We start from the raw sequence: 20,392 nt of genomic DNA on the forward strand, positions 1-20,392 counted from the left end.
CAAAAAAGAAGTCTCAGTTTGACGGCACAAGTGAGAAAGTGTCACCAAGGTACCCCTGTTTTCGCTTGCCAAGGCATTTCAGCGGGCAAGATGTCTATGATAAGGTTAAGGATATCAATGTTGTCCTTGGCAAGCGAAAACAATCCTCCACGAGTGATGAAAATGGAATGTGGAACAAGAAATCAATTCTTTGGGAGCTTGATTATTGGAAATACTTAGACGTTCCTCACTGTATTGACCTCATACATGTAGAGAACAATATCTGCGATAATCTCCTCGATACAATGCTCAATATGAAGGGGAGAAGAAAAGATCATGAACACGTTCCAAACGGAGTGTTTAGCAAAGAAGCAGCTTTGGGCAAAGAACAACATGGGGAAAAGGGATAAATGGCAGGCGGTGGATGCAAAGTTAGACAACGAAGGCCACGAGAATCCTTGGTTGCAATTCTTGGGGCAATCACAATCGTATTTGTGCACGAGGGGTACCCTGCCAGAGAGTGGAGAAATCACCTTCAAATCCAGCGAAATTGAGACAGTCACTTAAAAGGTGAAAGAAATAGCAACCCATTTCTCCAAAGGTTCATTCACCGGGGTTAGGGAACATGACATGCTCTCCACTGTGCTGGGAAACCATGAGCACCCAGGTCACGTTCGAGGTGTATCCAGTTCCCAGGGCTGGAAATTAGACTTCCCTGAACACGTCGGAATGTATAAAAAGAGAAAGAGGTCGGTCCCAATAGCTGTGGAAGCATTGACTGAAGGTGATATGCCCTGGAGACAATCACAGATATGATTGTATCACACATCTATGTTCATGTACTACCAAACAATGTGTCATTCCAAAAATGACTATCATTTACATTGATTGGCAAGTATGTGACTTATTTATGAAACTCTTTGTTTATATCATGATGTTTATTCTTAGTCGATCCCTAGTCACGTATCATTGTGATGATACATAATACCAGCACATGTATTGATCAATGATCACATTTCATGGATCATAGGTATAGAGATACTAAGTCAATAATGTGGACATTTTTTTAGAAAACATGATGTTGGATAGATCCACCTTGAGATACTATTGGGATTGTTATTTATGATGTGCCAACAGCTGTTATCTTAAATGGTGTACCTGGAGGATCCTTAGACCTGAGATCGTCGTTGGTTCCCAGAATGTGTAGTGGCATACTTTGAGGCTGCCAAACGCAATTCTGTAACTGGTAGTCATAAAGGTAGTTTTTGGGTTTGTCATAAAACATGTCGTGGGGTGTGAGCAGTCAAGATAGAATTTGTCCCTCCTTAATAACAGGAAAGATGGAATTTGCCCCTCCTTGATAACTGGAGAGATATCTCTGGGCCCCTTGAGGTTGTTGGATCGAGAAAGTGCATGGCCATGCAAATATGATTAAAGAGTTAGTCATGATGAATCCACTACTTGATCGAGTGAATGGTCGGCTATCACAAGGGTGGTACATATCTCGCCTTCAGCTTGACTGGTATCGTGAGGCGAAGGGATCAGTGCATGTGTATATCAAGGTTCAGCCGATATGATCTTCTGTGGATACTCGGGAGTCAACATGTCCAGCTAGGGACCACTATTAATTTCGGTTTGGAAAGGGTTTCTGAGTTGTAGCTGTTTGTACATGAACCTAATGAGTCACAAACTTAATGGGTTGGAACAAAACATGCAAATTTGATTCGTATGTGAGTTTTGATTGGATTGTGATTCATGAGATGTTAGAGTCCTAAAAGGCTTCAACGTGGGAGCCCATTGGCGAGCTCTATATAAGGAGAGGTGTGGGTAGGGTGTGCTGAGGTTAAGCCATTTTGAAACCCTAGCTGTAGCCTTCCACACGATCTCCCAAAACCCTAGTCAGGCATGCGGTGCTAGCGCATCGGCACTCGGCATTTGTGCCCAGTACGTGTGGATACCGTAGAGGCGCTGCTACTATTGCGGTGCTGATCTTCTCAGTGAGTTGAATGTGACGTGTTCGGGACTGATCACTACCTGCTCGGAGTTCGTCGAGGAGCACGACCACCTGCTCGGAGTTGGTCGAGGAGCATGACCACCTGTGCGGGGCTGGTCGTGGATCTGATCGAGAAGCTGCTCGACAAGTTTGATGCGCACGATGTTGGATCGATCTACTCCAACTCTTCTTTTGTTGCACTATGCGTAGAGCGGTAACGATCTATGATCTCCTACTAGCAAATTTCCTAGGTGAATGCGGTAGAAAATTTTTATTTTAGGCTAGCGTAGTCTACCTGTTCCCCAACATTGACCCAGTCAATTAGAGAGATCATTTATCAAGACATCCTACAAAGGTTTACGGCACAGGGAGTGGTAATTTCTTGTGCACTAATAGAAGAGGGGTACATCATGGTGCACACGGTATCTAGGAGCAATCCGCCTGGACGTTCAAGTTTCCTACCCCAACCTCAGCCTCGAGATAGTTGTGTCGCCTTTGCCCACTCTTCCATCTACAGTTAAGCAACCTGAGGGTAGACTAGAGAAGAAGAAGAAGCCTTTGCCCACTCCGCCATCTACAAGTAAGCAACCTGAGGGCAGCCCAGAGAAGAAGAAGAAGTCCAGGCTAGGGTCCAAGAAGTAGTTGCCAAAGAAATCCCCTCTGGTAAGGACTCAATTGCCGAGAAGCATTGGATAGGGGAAGCTTGGACTAAGGCAAACCCAAAATTTAAGCTTGAGAAGTCCTTGCTGTCGACAGATCCACTTCAGCGAACAGGATCACCTTGTTTTGAGTTGTATAATTACTACCTGCAAGGTTGTAGAGAAAAGATGACTTCCACTGTCTTATATTACTAAAATAGTCACTTCTTGACTGGGGACAGCTACTTCCTTGTGGGCTTCAATGACTTATATGACCTCTTCAACCTCAATGGTCTGTACGTGGGGTTATTGCGATACTTTACATTGTAAGCCCTTTCAAATTAGACGTTCATTAATTATTACACTAAATTCTCCAATCTAACTAATTTCTTATCTGTAGACACTTGATACAAGAAATAAGGAAGAATGAGCCCTTTAGATTCCTTGACCCCTAAAATATGATAATTTCTTTGATGATACAACAAAGGGAATTCGTTACGAAATATGTGGCTAGGGCAATGAGACACTTTTCGAAGAGGGAATACCTGATTGCCGCCCGCAACATAGGTGGCCATTGAATCTTACTGGTCATTGCCCCCAAGTGGAACTTGGTCTGGCACCTTGATTCATCAAGACCAGTGGTGAGACCTAACGGCAATCGGGGACAATGTGACTATACTTTCGTCAAACAAATCCTCAACGAGTAAGCTTTATAACTTAGGTTACATATTGAACTTTTCACCCTCTTCGCATGTAGGGCTTTTGACATGTATATGCGTTGTGATCCAAAGTACGATCCGAACGAACCCTACACACTAACACATAAGACCATGTTCACGGTAAATGCCAGTAGAAATATTTGCAAATACTCTACAATTACTTTTTTTCCCTTCGAACTAACGGTTTTTTCCCTCTCCAGTGCCACCAACAACCATCAGGCAACTCCTGCAGATTCTACGTTGCGTGTCACATGCTGCTATTCATGGCAACAAAGGATATAAAATCCCTAGATGTAAGATAATTGCATAGTCTTTTTATAGCTACTTTTATTTATTAGAAATATTTGATGATAAAATGATTTTGCTCACGCTAATTGCATATTTTTTCCATAACTACTTTCATTTAGCAGGAATTTAGCTTACCAGACGACAAGAGCGAGGAGTGTGCACTCTCCAACATTCGAGCACGGAATGCCGCATTCTTAATGACCGAAGTTGTCTTTCGAAAGGCGAGTTCTATTGTAAGGAGGTAGGGCTCTGACTTATGTACTTTGTGGTTGCACTTTGGACTTATGTAATTTACAACTATTTTGATGTGGACTTGAACCGTTGTACGTTTCGAGGACTTCTGATTATGTAATTTGTGGTTGCATATCTTGTGACTTGGTCCCTACAATGTGGGTATATATCTTGAAATGAATGGTGATTATGGCATGAATGTATCTGGATGTGTCTTCTTTGTAGGAGAAGACGACTGCCAAATCCAGACATTACTTCAAGATGCAGCAAGAAAACAGTTAAATCCCTTTTGGGGGATGAGAATATTAGTGACCAGTGGTAAATTCACCTGTCACTGATGACCGAGTCCCAGTGACAGGTAGCTTTCCAACCCATCTCTGTAACTCAGACATTAGAGACCGGTTGGAAAGATACCCGTTACTAATGACTCATAACACCCTATCGTTGATGACTCGGTCACTAGTGACGTGTTGTAGCTACCCGTCACTGGTTCTAGATAATTAGTGATAGGTGATAAATACACCCGTCACTAATGACTTGGTCACTAGTGAAGGGTTAATGTTAGCACCCATCGCTAGTGATAGAGTCCCAGAGACGGGTTGAAAATCTAGCCGTCACTAATAACTCAGTAACCAGTGATGGGTGGTATCAACCTGTCACGGATGACTTGGACAATAGTGACGGTTTGTGGTTAACACCCATCACTAATGATCGAGTACCAAAGATGGGATGGAAAGCTACTCGTCACTAGGGATTGATAATTAGTGACGGGTGGTACATACATCCATTACTAATGACAGCTACAGTGACGGGCAACAAGCCTGTTCAGGCCATAGGAGACGCATTTTAGTGACAGGTCTCAATTATGACCCGTCACTAGTGATTGCTATTAGTGACAGGTCCCAACCCATCACTAATGTTTTATCGTTAGTGATGAAATAAGAGTGATGGGTGCAATAACCGTCACTAATAACAGTTATCACCCATGACTAATGTGTTGTTCTGGCATAGTGCATCTTCAGAGTCTCTTAGGGAAAACTACTCGAGTTCTTAGTGTCTAGTTGGGACATTGAGCCAAACCTTGAGAAGACAAAGGCTATCGAGGAAATGTAATCTCAAAGAAATAAGAAGGATATCCAACACCTGACCGGATGCATGGCCATGCTTAGCCAGTTTATGTGACATCCCAAATTTCGTTAAGTAGGTTTAGTAAGTTCATGAGATCTCTATCTTGAAATTTGGGAGAAATTAAAACTTTTGAGCAATAATTAAATACCTTGTACATGGTAGTGATTTAAGATGTTAGGAGAATAACCACTAGGGTTTCTCCCTAAGAATTTAACTAGTGACATCCTCAAACTCTTTGATGCCTAGTTTAGGTAAATTATATAGGAGGTCTTGGCAATTTGTGAAATGTGTTTGAATTTGGTTAAAGTTAAATGAGTTAACATCAAGTTGAGTATTCACTAGAAACTTGAATAGTCGTTACATATCATATGACATTAACACATGCATGTACATCATGAGTAGTAGCATCTCTGAATTTTTTTGTGATAAATTGTTTGAATGCAATAGAGTTCTTTTGAATTTAATTAGCAATTGATCAAATTAATGAGAAGAAACTTCAAAATTCACGATACAACTTACGGATGGAACTATGTTCAGAAACTAGTCCATGAGTTAAGATGAATATTAGTGATTTGTCCCAGAGTTGAGGGAACTAATTTGAAGCCATAAAAATTCATGCAAGTTTTAAAAGCTGCGAAACCAATTCAAACGGATTTCTTATGAATTATGGTAGACATAAAAAATTCTTAGAATTTTTTGGAGGCCCATATCACCACTGTTTGAATAGGGAAGGAGAAATTGAGTTTTTGTGTACTGTTCATCTGTCTGCACTGGTAGTCCTCTTCATGTTCATCGTCGTCTCCCTCGCGATATTGAAACAGAAAAGGAGCGCCATGCGACTAAGCTCGTCTGCTGCCGTAGGGACGCCGTCTAGCGCTGTGAGCTTGACCTCGTCAACTCCTCTACACCCTGCCTCTCCATACTGACGCCATCGACCACGTTGTCAAACTGCTACCTTTATCCTCTCATCTAGTCTGCTCTCTAGCTCTTTGCTCTATCTTCCTATGGCATTTATCTCTCAGTCAAGCGCCATAGCAGCCGCAACTCTCTCTCTCTCTCTCTCTCTCTCTCTCTCTCTGAGCTCTCTCCCTTGCCAAGATCCACATAGCTCTCTTGCCCAATGGTGGTGGTGAACATGATTGAGGTGGTTGGAACCTTGGTTAAGTCAACATGGTGAGAATCTTGAGGTTGTTGTTAATTTATTTATTATTCATTTAAATTAATTACTCATTGTTGAGTTACTGATCTTACATAAATTATGTCATTCTATAAATAAGTCCCCTACGTATGCATTTTTACCACAACTTGAGGAGTACAAGAAGTACTCACACATGCTATACCCAAACCATTCTCAATCAAAGAAGATTCTAAGGACATCGCAGAAGATGGTGTATTTTAGGGTGTGTTCTCCAACGGCTGCCTGTGGAGTTGCCTAGAAGATATAAAGGCTACACTTAATTAGCTTCCATTGCTGCTTTAATCATTTCTTACCCTTGGTGCTCCTCTTTGTAAGAACAAATGTACATTTAAGTTAATATTGCCTTTGTTATCATCATATATTCATATCGATTCCTCACTCAATGTACAGCAAGAGGTCGAACTATTTCTTAGTCCGGCCTCAACAATTAAGTTGTTAATTTAGTGTTTTTTGTTAATCTTCGGTGGAGATATCGATCAAAACAGAGTTGTAATGGATGATAATAGGCCCCCAAAATATTAAATTAGGAAAATAAGATATGTTTGATTTGGAATCTTTTTGGAAGTTTCTAGGGTCTTCTGGGATTTTTTAGGATTTTCTTGGAGTTATTGAGAATTTATTAGGATTTATTAGGAGTTACCATGATTTATAAGGAATTACTTAGAATTATTAGGAATTATAATAATTTAATACAAATTATTTTGAATTAATGAGAGTACGAATTATCAGAAGTTAGTTATGAATTAATAAGAATTAATGAAAATTAACAGGAATTGACAAAAATTGTTTTGCTGAGGAAAACTCCATTTATGGCCTTAGCAAATTATTTAACTATTTTCAGGTTTTAACAAAAAAAATTTCCTAATAAAAATTATATTTACTGTGTCATCCTACCCACTTATGACATCGATAGCCAGATTAAAAAAAGAAGAAAGGAAACTGCCGACTGGGTGTGCAGACTATCCGATGACTTGGCTGACATGAAAGACAAAGTGGTGACATGGTTGGCTATGGTGGCATGCTGACTGGCCTATGGCTCATTGAATTGAGGCCATGAATAGGTGATCGGACGGTTAGGGCTTACAAAGTTGAAAGGGTAAGTTGCATTGTAATCTTGACCATTGGTAACAGATTGGATGGTGAGGACTTACCTGTCTTGCTTCCTGCATACAAGTGATGGCGGCGGGCACTTTGCCACTATGACACATGGCCGGCGTTGATCGAGTTCACGCCTTGGCACGAGGAGCTCCAGTGAGTGGCGGAAGACGATGAAGGGATGTAGGTGAGCTCATTTGATGGGGATTTGGACATCGGAATGGCTTGTAGAAGTGTGGCGACAGTGTAGATGACAAGCGGCTCAAAGCTTCAGTGCAGGAGCGTCTCCGTCGATCAATTTTCCTCAAGGATGTCCTGGGGAGCCTTCCTGCATCCTTGTGATTATGTCGAGATCCATGGTGGCATTGGAGTGACCTTTGTAGTAGAGATCGGGCTCGGTTGAGCTCCTCGCCGGAGATGTGGAGGTTATGCTCTCAGGTGGCACTAAGGAGGCGGTCTTGTGGCATTTCTTTGGTGCAAGCACGCCAATGGCACTTGAGAAATTAAATCTAAGACAAATTAATTAATTTATTAAATTTATTAATTTCCGTGCAATTATATTCTAGAAAATTGGAATTTTGGGCTGTTACAAAATTATATTTAGCTTATGGTAATTTCCCCAATTTATTTCTTAGCCTATTTTAATTAATTTTGTTATTTAATTCTTTGCATAATTAAATCAGGAAATTGGAAATGATGGGCTGTTACATTGAGTAATTGTCTTGTACATCTTCTCTTGCTAGATTCAACTTCTTCTACCAACATTGTCTACTTGCCACTCGGATCTTTGAACTGAGATATATATTCATGAGTGGTCATCATTTTCGCCCTTGGTGTTGGTGAAGAAAGGCGAAACGAGCGGGAATAAATGTCACGGATGGATTTAGACCCTAGAAAATCTTTAATGTATGTTATAGGTCTTGTAAACGCCGCTTCATTGATTTGGATGTAATCTTTTCCTTGTGGTACAGCAAGAGTTCCTCCATTGTTCATCTTGGCAATCTTGTTCAGGGTTCAAAAATGCATCGGTTACCGCTCAAAATTCGTAGTAACCAACCTTACTAGTCCGACTTGGTTTCATAATGTGCTCGATAACCGAATTTGAATTCAAAAAATTCAAATCGATTTTGAAATAACTCAAAAAATTTAGAAAAAAATTTCATAAAAAACTAAAGGTAATTCTAAGACTACCTACAAAAAGAATTTTCAAAAAAAAATGTCGTTTGCATCACTAAATAGCTGCTCAAAAATTGGGAGTTCGTTAAAAGGCCGAAAATGAATAAAAGGCCGAAACGGGCTGAATGCACAGTGCAATCGGCCCGTTTCGGCCCAGCTCAAATGGATAAGGGAAGTCTGCGTTCAGCTCATGTTAGTGCACAACTCACTTTCCCCTCGTGTTTGTCCACAGCAAAAATCGATGATTCGTCGCTCGGCCGGCTAGATCCGCGATAGTGCTGCGGAAATCCGGCATTGAAGCTTCGGTTATCGAGCGATTAGTGTCGGTAACTGACCGCATTTGAGAGGTTACCTTCTGCCTTCGAAGAGCAGCGCAGAACACCTGACGAGCAATTTTCGAAGCTCTTCATTCGGTAACCACCCATATATTAGCGATTTTTCATGTAATTCATTCGGCAATCATTTTTAGGAGGTTGGAAGTTCATTGTGTGGTTGATTAGGATGATTTAGTGGTTGATTCGCTCGGTTATTGACCCTATTGCATTGGTTTTTAGCCCGATGTGAACGGTTGTTACCTTGTACTGGCAAGGGTTGTTAATATTGGTCAAGTTAATTGTTTCTTGAGACATTTATACATGACTAGCAATATGACAGCACATCTTTATCAATTTAACATGCATAGACATAATTATTAGTAGGTTAACCATTGAGCTTTCTTCTTCCAACAGAGACAATACAAACTAGTTAGTGTCGGTTATACCGTTATGGTCCGTGTTTAGGTTGTTACTTGTTAGGGTTAGTTAGTGTCCAAAAGCGTTGGTTAGCGCCTAGTAGTTGGTTTTGTTCAATGTTGTCTCATTGTTGGAATTTGTGGAGTGCTAATAGGATGATATTTGTTGTTTTGGAGTAATCGATGGCGGATAGAGAAGTGGTGTGGCAGCACGAGGATAATTTGGCCCTGGGGTTTAGGTGTAATTACTGCAATAAGGAAAAGAAAGGCGATGGTGCCACAAGGTTAAAAGAACATTTGGCAGGGCACGGATCGAATGTTATACATTGTAATAGGGTGCCTCCAGATGTGCATGATTATTTCAGACGTGAGCTGGATAGGGAAAGAGATAAGATGAAAGGAAAGTCTGAGGAGAGGTTTCGGAGGAAAAAGTTAGCAAGAGTTCAGGTAGATTTGACAAGCTATAATGAGAAGACGGAAGAGGAACAGGTGTATCGTGTCATGGCTCAGTCTAGGGAGGAGGAAGAGGTCAGGAGGAGGGCAGGTAAGTCCTACGAGTATGGAGGTGGCAGTGAAAGTGACAGAGGAGGCAATGTGTTAAAGAGGATACTTAAGAGGGCATCTTCAAATAGGGAGCCACCACCAAGTGTCAGAGATTACAATATATTCTATTTTTCTGACTTTTTGTGATTTTTTATGTTTTTTTGTTATTTTCCTAGAAATTCATAGAAATGCAACTAAACCGGTCGGTTACCGCTTCAAATCGCTTGGTTTTCGATCAAAACCGCTCGGTTTTTTAGCTTACGGTTATCGAAAATCTATTCAGTTTATCGCAAAAGCGCTCGGTAACCGGTCCAATTCGATCGGTTACCGAATGACGAATTTGGCGATTTTTTGTCCGAATTTCATATTTGACTGAGTGAATTTTGAGCGAATTCTTGTCGAATTTCGAGCGGTTATCGGGATAACGCGATTTTTCGGTAACCACCCGGGTCCGATTTTTATGTCTCAAACGATATTGTGAACCTTGATCTTGTTACAGCAACTACAATCTTGACCATCAGATCGGCAGGTCGTCCTGGCAACTACGATCTTGTAAACGCTGCTTCATTGGTTTGGATGTTATCTTCTCCTTTTCTTCGCTAATTTATTCGAAAGTGCAGCATTGGACATCTTTCTTGGGATCAACAGAATATTGGGGGGGGGGCATCAGCAAAGCAATCATCCACAAGAGGTGGTTGGGTCATGTGGTGATCGGCACCTGGGGTGGAGAATGACACACAGCCCTGGTTCAATTTCAAACCTCCTCCGAACAACTACATAAGCGGCACAGGCATCAAGAAGCTCCGTGTTGCCAGGCAAAATTCATTGAATTGGCATCAACAAGGCTTGATTTTTTTGGAAGTCTTATATCAAGAGGTTGCTTAGCAAAAACATCTACTCATCCCCTAAGGATCCAGCAGAACCCTGAAGAGGTTCTGATGCAAAAACGCCAGCCCTTACCCTAGTATGACATGGTGCCAATCAGCACTAGAGGTAGAGGCAACGGCGGTGTTGATATTCATGTCCATCATCTTTCCTTGCCCTCTTCTTATGTGTTTTGGATCTGAAATCATGAAACCTGTTTGTTTCGTGATAAATAGTAAGGGTCCAAGGTCATACCTTTATAGTCGGGGATACAATGACAAAGACATGTCAAATTTGGAGTCCATATGGCTGAATATTGTCGATTCAAACTAAAAAACGAGTTATCCAGATCGAGGGGACTATGCATGCAAAAATTAGGCCCGAACAGAAGCCTCCAGAGCATTTGTCGATTGGTACAGTGTCAGTACCAGTCGGCACACATCAGCACATGTCATCATCATCATTTTTTTGACCATGATAAATGAATACAACACATGCTACTTTATTGTCATAATCTAGACATGCTTATGACTAAGTCAATTGATAGGATGATCTGAATAAACTTTAGCATTGCGATGGACAAAATGTTTCATCATAATCAATACCTTGAATTTGCTTCAAACATTTCGTCACCAATCACGCCTTATATATGCGAACATTTCCATCCATATCTATCTTTTTTATAAAAAAAATAATTTGCACTCGTTTTTACACCATAAGGTATTGCATGTCTCCAAGCCATTTCTCAGAGTCTGGTCCTACCATCGCTTCTATATAAGTCTTAGGCTCATTATTACCCAAAAATAATATATCATGTTGCTACATGGTTAGGAGCATAAACTTTCACATGCATGTCATGCCCTTTCAGACCTACATGGGGATGGTGCCTCAACAATGGGTTCTACAACATCTTATATATCCTGTTGATATTCAGTAGGGCCTGAAACACTTTTGGATGTTTCCTGAATTCTTTTGATGTAAACACTAACTCTATTTGAGAAAACACTTTCTCTAGAAAAACATCATTCCAGACGACAAACACTTTGCCTTCTTCCTATTTATAGAAATAATATTCTTTGGTTTCCCTAGGAAACACCACAAAGTAGCATTTTACCAGACTTGGGAGTGAGATTATCGAATGCTAAACATTTTACATAAGCCAAACTGCCCTGTATTTTAAGAAAAGATAGCCCTAGATGCTTCCTGATCCATATCTCATATGATGTCTTCTTTATAGCTTTTGATGGAACCTTGTTTAATGTGAACACAATATTTTCTAGAGTGTGTCCCCATAAGGACAATGGAAGATCAGATTAGCTATATATCGTACCATGTCTAACAATGTATGGTTCCTTTATTCGGATAGCCCATTGCATTGAGAAATTCCTAGCAGAGTTAACTGTGGAACAATTCTACATTGACTTAGATGATCACCAAACTCATGGATCAAATGTTCACCTCCATGATCTAATCATAGAAATTTAGTTGTCTTGCCCATTTGATTTTGTACCTCATTCCAAAACTTCTTAAACTTTTCAAAGGATTCACACTTGTGCCTCATTCAATACATGTAGTCCTATCTACTAAAGTTATCGGTAAAAGTAATAAAGTATTGAAAACCACCTCTAGTCGAAGAAATCATTGGCCCACATACATCTGTATGTATAAAGGCAAACAAATCAGTTGCTCTCGCACCTTGACCGGTGAGAGGTGCCTTAGTCATCTTGCCAACTAAACAAGATTCGTGCGTACCAAATAATTCAAGATCAAAGGAATCTAGAAGACCATCTCTATGGAGCTTCTACATGTGCTTCTCCTTTATATGACCCAATCGACAATGTCAAACATAAGCGAGATTCAAATTATTAGGCCAAAACCTCTTTGCATCAATGTTATAGATAGGCTTATTCTCAACATCCATACAATATAATCCATCGCTGATGGACAATGACCATAAAAAATATCATTCATATAAATTGAACAACACTTATTCCTTATTATGACATCATAAACTTATTCCAAACATAAAGAAGAAATAATATTTTTTTGGTAACGCAAGAATGTAATAACAATTATTCAATTCCAAAACTTAGCCAGAAGGTAATGATAATGGATAAGTGCTAATGGCCAATGCAGAAACCTTTGCACCATTGCCAATATGAGCATCGACCTCACCTCTTGCACACTTCCTAATGCCTCTTAGCACCTGCAATGATTTGCATGTATGAATCATTTATCTGGTATGAAATACTCATGAATCATTAGGACCGGTACCAAGATCTATTTCTATAACATTTAAACTTGAAGCGAAAGTCTCATTTTCCTTCATTTTTAATGAATTCTTCTAAGTACAGCTTGCAATTCCTCCACCAATGGCTCGGCTTATGGAAATGCATCAAAATTAGTGGGGCTAGCCTTATACTTTCCAAAAGGCTTAGACTTTGAGCTAAAGATCTCATCTAAAGCATTAGCCTTGGCCTTGCGCTTTCCTCTTCTTATGATCCTTCTCAATCATTATCATATGTCTAGATCTTTTCACTACAACAAATCTGCTAATCTATGACAAATTTTCAGTGACAATGGAATATTTCCTCACTATTTGAGACATCTTTATGATGATGTTTCAACAATTCGTCACAAAGGACCCCAAGACTAGTTGCCACCGGTTGACTTGTTGTTTAGTGACTAGAGGGATCAAGTCCGTCACTAACATAATCATCATAAACACTAACAAAATCATCATAAAGCTATTTCATCCTTGCTAGCAAACACGACCAACATGGAAGTTAAGCCCACATGTCTTCTTAGGCTATTAGGCTTTGTGGGCTGCTATTTGCTTCAAGGGCTTTTGGGTGAAAAGGCTTCATGGGCTTTCAGGATATTTCAGAACACTCTTTAAGGGAGGTGAAAAGGCTTTCGGGTGGGCCGTGCATTGCCTTCGTCACAAAGGACCCTAAGGACAGTTGACGCCAGTTGACTTGTTGTTAGTGGCAAAAAGGGATCAAGTCCGTCACTAACATAATCATCATAAACACTAACAAAATCATCATAAAGCTATTTCATCCTTGCTAGCAAACACAACCAACATGTAAGTTAAGCCCACATGTCTTCTTAGGATGTTAGGCTTTGTGGGCTGCTATTTGCTTCATGGGCTTTCGGGTGAAAAGGCTTCATGGGCTTTCGGGTGAAAAGGCTTCATGGGCTTTAGGGCTATTTCAAAACACTCTTTAAGGGAGGTGAAAAGGCTTTTGGGTGGGCCGCGCATTGCCTTCAGGCCAAAAACCTGTGAAACATAGAAAACCAGTGAAGATCAGTTTATTCTTTTCTATAATTGACCAACCATTGACCAAGCCAGTTAACCATATTTTATACTGGTCCTTGAAGTTTCTCTTCCCCCAAATTTGTTTATAAATCCCCTAGAACATTCTAGAAGATTCTAAACCCTTCCAATTTTGAAGAATCAGGACCATGGGCCGGTTTGTGAGTTAGTGTCCTGATCACAAAGGTAGGTCTTGGATTGAATCCACAATGGACCAGCTATCATTTTTAAAGAATCAGGTCCATGGATCGAGCCCCACATGTCAGCCACTCCAAGTTCTCAGTAAATTATAGTGTCTTTTTCCTTGTTTCTAAATTTCTAAAATTCATATATAATCCATCTCCACTTAGAAAAATATGAACCCACTTCCCTTGGACTTCTAACATCAACACCTATCTATATAAAATTCTTTCAATAGTATTTATGTTTCTTTTGAATTTGAATTTGAATTTTGAACTTGAAATTCACCCAGTGAACCTTCCAATTGACCCTTCATCATCTCTAATGCTATGATTAGTCAAAGCCAAAATCCAAAGCATCCTTATCATCCCTATCTTGGTACTTCTACCACACTATGAAAATTACTCAAAAAATCAGAAACACATACTTTTGTAAATATTTGAATTTATTTTAATTTAAATGAGTCCTCTTTGAATTTGGTTTTTATTTTAATTCACATATTTTATTTGTACTACGACGATATTGAAGGCGTAGATTGCAACCAACAAGCTAAACTCTATGAGGAAAAGGACAAGTTGAACTTTGATCATATTGTTGCTAGATTGCCAGATGTAAATGGGTCCCGCATGTAAATGGCCCCAACTATTGGTGTTGACTTTTTATGGGTCCCACATTTAAGAAAATTATTTTTTGGAACTTGGGACTTTTTTTGGATGCTTAACTAATTTAACATAATTTTTGGAGTTTAAAATTTGATATTTAATATTAACTTCCACTGACCAGAGAAGTAGAGAGACAAAGGAGGTTAGAGATCCAAAATCTGGCAGGCTAAATTTTGGTAGCCAAACTCCCGCTCGTGAAAACTGAAAAGCCAAAGCTCCCTTGCGTGGGCGTGTGGTTAGTTTAATTGGGTTACATTCACTTAACAATTGCTTAATGCTTTTAAGTTTCAATTGCCTTTCATTACTCAAATTTATGCAAATATATCATGTGTCAGCCTGTCCTTGTTATAAACATGCGTATCATTATTCTCCTGTACATCTGTTGAGCATGGCTTGTGCTCACACTTGCTATTTTCCTTATGCCATGCGACATGTTCGGTGCTGCTCAGTGAGTAAAGTTTTTGAAGATTATCAAGACAAGGATTTGACATTTTAGGTGTGTGTCTCCTGATCGGTTGCTTACGGTGTTGTTTGGCACCAGTGCTTTTGTTCCGCTACAGATATCTACTTAGAAGATAATATATGTCAATTGATGTAAGAGTTAAGCGTTTATTTTATTTGTAGTATTGCTTCTGTTACTTCACCTAAGATCAAGCTCTAAAATAACAAAACACAATGCTAGATGATTATATTGAAAGCCAAGTATATGATTTCACAACTAAGCATCTATGTATAGTGGAAAAGTAAATAAAACAACAAAAAATCAATGGCACCATTTCCATAAGGCACCACCGGGGTTAGCTCGAGTAGAATGGCGGTGCTCATGCCCATTGCCAGAGTTAGCAGGCCCAAAGTAGCTTGTACACAAGCTCGTCCTCACCTACAAAAGCTCAAACATAACACAGTGAGTATGAAGGTATATATTCTCGACTCGAAGGATTATGCATTTAGATTAATGTAGAAAGGATAGGCCACAAGTTAAATTGATTTATGTGAAAAGCAATTTCATCGACACATTATATGAGTAACTATCATTAATCAACCATATAAGCTATCCTTACAAGACACGATGTACATAATCATATCCAACAAGTAAACATGCCCTTCGCAACATAAAAAAAAAACCATCTTCCACCAAATACCAATCAGGAACCCTACGATTGATGTGGATGGATATCAAACATGCTCATGACTGAGATCATGTTTATTCAAAAGTTTCACACCCTCCAGGGGTACTTCTTTATCCACACGACACAAGTCCATTCTATTGGCACCCGTGGCAACCTTTTTCTCACCTATCCCCGGCCGGTTGACCATTCCTCATGATGCCGAGGACTACCTAGCTCCTCCCCGAGGAACATACTAGGCTCCACGTCACACCCATAATCCACACCCACACATCATACACACACACACACCATTAGGTCATGGGCCAAATGACATGTATAGCGTGAGATAATTGACTCATTCGCACATATGTTGAATATGTGGAAGTACAGAAAAGTGCTGAAGCCAATGACAACAACGATCAGTGCTTAATCAATGCAAACGATCTATGGCACTTGAGTTGATGGGAGTGTTGCCCGATCTTCCAAAAGGTAATTGTGATAAGTCAATTTGATAGAGTTTCTACGTTGATTATCCAAAGGCTCCAACCTGAACAAATCCAGAACACTTGCATCCACTACACCACTACTTCGTGGTTATCAACTATGCCAAAGCGCGGTTGACCTCACCAAGAAGGCTTTTCCAGCAACCAAATCAAGAACATAAGCAAGAACACGGTAGATACAATCTGAATAATGCTAATTACCAATGAAGAACTCGAAGTTGGGGTTTCATAGATTGATATACAATAAACTATCTAAAATTGAATAATCTAAGCAAAATCTAAGCCAAAATTATAACGGCTACTGTATATATAAGGGGGACGTGAGGGTGTTAACCTAGGATTGTGCGGCCATTGGAAGAGGCGTACACAACCTGGACTCCAACACTGGCACGCTTACAAGACCTAACAAGGCCCCACAATGGTGACACAACACCTTATTTCATCGAATTTGATTAATCTATAAGGAATCTAAGGTTGATCCTAGATCCATTGAAGTCTAAGAACGCCTCAATTAGACTCTGTATGCAAAAGTTATGCTTGTTTTATTGTCATGATGTCCTAAGACTCTAAACTGAATTTGGAGTCTGACTAGAGCTCGACTTTGAGTCCGAGTAGACTTGGCCTACGAGGGGTAACATATAGGTGATGTTGGGGCACTTCTCCCATGTTCTTAAGCAACAAAATACAGAAGAATTTAGTAGCATACCATCCTTTATCAAGAAAGTATGGACAACGAGGAACAAGTTCACCTTGTGTGTATCTGAAGGAGTGTTGTCCTCATCATCCTTCCCTTCTTTACAACAAACTGTACTTGATTTGCATATAGTATTATCTTGCCCAGAAACTTCTACACAAAGCAAAATGCGTAAGGAACTCTCGTTATGTAATATCATAAGTTCTTTATCAAATGATTGCAATCCTCTTTAAAACGATTAGCTGATCATAGTTTGTCAAGATATCCAACAATTGTACAATGTATGCATGTGTCACTTCTTGCTCCCTTTCTTTAAAAGAAGTTATTTTGCATGGCAACCTGGTATGAATTTGCATCTTCTATACAAAGGAAGGTGAATATGACATCCCAAACTTCTCAATTATTCCAATAAGAATTCATGAGCATCATTAGCATCATAATTGAAGTTTTGAGCAAGTATTAAATGCATTTAAAATTAATCAGGAATTGTTAAATTCAATAATAAGTGATTCATTGTGAAGAAATTTACTATGCAATATGCTGGAAATAATTTTAGAAATTAGTCCATAGCTTTTTAAGAATATTAATGAATTTTCCTAGATTTTAAGGATATATTTTGAGACCTTAAAAATTTAAGCAATTAAGAAAATGTTGCAAATTTGAAGAATTTTGAAGACCTACATTTGATACAGAGAAGGAGGGAGATCTTTTAGCTTGTGTCAGTCACTATACACTTTGGATGAACACATCATCTTCTCCACCTATCCTCCCTTTCTCTGTCTCTGTGTCAGCCACCGCCGTTGTTGACAAATGCAGCCAGCCACCGAGCCACACCACCGCCTTTATCTCTTCCCTCTGCCGCCCTTATCTCTGTCTATGCTCACTTCCCTCTCTCTACCACCTGCAAGCAATAGCGCAAAGTAGCACAGCACAACACCATCGAGCCAAATCCACCGTGCCCCAATGAGGTCACTTGAGCCCAAGCCTGGTTAAGCAGTCAAGGAGGCGCCCACCACCCTGTCGTCAAATCCCACGTGAGCCCCCTTGGTTTCCAGGTTGGATTTCGCACGTTGGCGCCCTTCTTTCCCAACTCCAGCATCGTCCACTACCTCACCATTGTTCTGTTGCTCCACCACTCCATACTCCGATCTCAGCCCTCGGTAAGCTAACCCACGACCCATAGAAGCTTTTGTGCATGCTCTTTTTGTCTTAACCTATTGTCGGCACTTGTTTCCACGTGATCCACCTGCCACCGTCCCTCTGTGCTTTGCTGCTGGCCATGGTCTTGCTGAGCTCATCAACCAGCACCTGCCCAGGTAGCTTCCCTTAGTGCACAGCCACTTTCTAGGCCTTCGGCCAGCCATTAGCCTCATTCCTTTTTCTAGACCCCATGCACGTGCTGTCATACATCGTCATTGGCTGCTTTCTGGTGATTCTCGTTGTCCGCGTGTGCTTCGAACGGGTTCCCCACGTCGTGCTTGAAAGGATCGAATGGCCCAGGACGGGAAGTGAATTGGGCTCTAATTAAAAAATTTCTACCGAATAATAAAACAAGTAACAACCTTATCCTATATGAAATATAATGAAACTACGCGAACAAGCTAGAGCAAGGCAACAAAACAAGCAAGCAAAGACATTGAGCAAATTGCAAAATTAAAAGCTTGAAGAATGTAAATGCTTAAAGGGGGAAGTAGAAAGATGGACAAGAGAACTCCCCCTAGTCCTCGTTGAAGTAAGGATATCGCACTCCCTTGAGTCACTAAGACTCAAGTGCTCCCTCATGATTATCATTTCTCCATATCTGGATTGGAGGGCATCAAACCAAGTACATCGCACTTCTCGGGGCTCCCACAAGAAATCCAGGAGCTCACCGTGACAACTCCAATCACCTAAGACCAGCTAGGTGTTGCCGACCATAAAAAGTAACAAACCAATAGCTTCACTTGACCAAGATAAAGCCTAAACTATAGCTACATGCACGCTTGCTACTCTCTAAGCACTAATGATGTTCTTAATCTTCCAATTAGCAACTGTGCAAATCACTTAAGTGCTCTCTCTTGTTCCTTGATGACACACACAATGTATAGGCTCCGGTCGATCTAAGTCAGACTGAGTGAGGGGGTATTTATAGGCTAGAGGTTCTAATATAGCCGTTGCCCAACCACCCACTTTTTCTGTGAACGTCGGAAGGTACTGCGTGCACCGGCTCACGCACGTCGGACCATCCAGCATGTACCTTTTTCAAACACTACCAGTGCCAGCTATTTGTCACACCCAGCTTTAACAAACAAAACCAGATACGACTTATGTGTGTTCTTGATGTTCAACACATATAAAGACGTCACAAGTGAAGTAACAAAAGTAATACTTTTATAAAATAAACGTTTAACTCTTATAGCAATTGACATATATTGTCTTCTATTAAAATATCTGCGACAGACAGAAGCACTGGTGCCCAACAACACAGCAGGTAACCAACCGGGGGACACACTCCTAGAACGTCACATCCTTGTCTTGATAGTCTTCAACATCTTCACTCACTGAGCAGCACCACACATGTTGCATGATATAGGGAAAATAGCAAGTGTGAGCACATGACGTGCTCAGCAAGTGTGGGAAGGATAATGATATGTAGGCTCATGACACGCTCAGCAAGTGTGGGAAAGATAATGATAAGGCTTACAACAAGAATAGACTAATACATAGTATATTTGCGTAAATGCGAGTAAAGAAAATGGTAATGTAGTTCAAAAGCATTAAGCAGTTATTAAGTGAATATAACCCAACAACTAGACATTACCTAAGGCTAACTACCTTATAAACCATGACCAACTAATCATGTGAGGATTCATGTCTCCCATAACCCTGGACACGGCTGTTATAACAATTTTACACTCTGCAGAGGTTGTCCAACTTTTAGCCATGAGTCGTGATATCCATGTTATCGTGTTCGTGAAACACTTAACACACGCCAGGGAGGTGCCACTATAAGGTCACTACGAAGAATGGTGACCAACCAATCACGTGAGGATTCATATCTCCCATAACCCTGGGCACGGCTGTTATAACAATTTTACACTCTGCAGAGGTTGTCCAACTTTTAGCCACGAGTCGTGATATCCATGTTGTCGTGTTCGTGAAACACTTAACACACGCCAGTGAGGTGCCACCAGAAGATCACTAGGAAGCATGGTCCATCAATTAGGTCTTGGTACTCCAACGAATGTCAGCCAGGTGTCTAATGCTAAGCCTTACCCATATCGGCCTCGTGTTTGAACGGTATTTCTTGGATTGTCGCTCCATGAACCGTCCTTATATTTATCACTTGGGCAAAGATCCAACG

General features: G+C 40.4%; 1 protein-coding gene across 1 annotated transcript in view; it reads left to right on the forward strand.

The window, feature by feature from the left end:
• The window catches only part of LOC133914670 (uncharacterized), a 75,054-nt gene that overhangs the window by 47,759 nt on the left and 6,903 nt on the right, over positions 1-20,392 (forward strand). Inside the window, exon 2 of the mRNA XM_062357724.1 lies at positions 9,541-9,719. Coding sequence (XP_062213708.1) covers positions 9,541-9,719 — 179 coding nt within the window. The remainder of the gene's footprint in view (positions 1-9,540; positions 9,720-20,392) is intronic.

Source organism: Phragmites australis, chromosome 4 (genome assembly GCF_958298935.1).
Source record: "Phragmites australis chromosome 4, lpPhrAust1.1, whole genome shotgun sequence".
NCBI lineage: Eukaryota > Viridiplantae > Streptophyta > Magnoliopsida > Poales > Poaceae > Phragmites > Phragmites australis.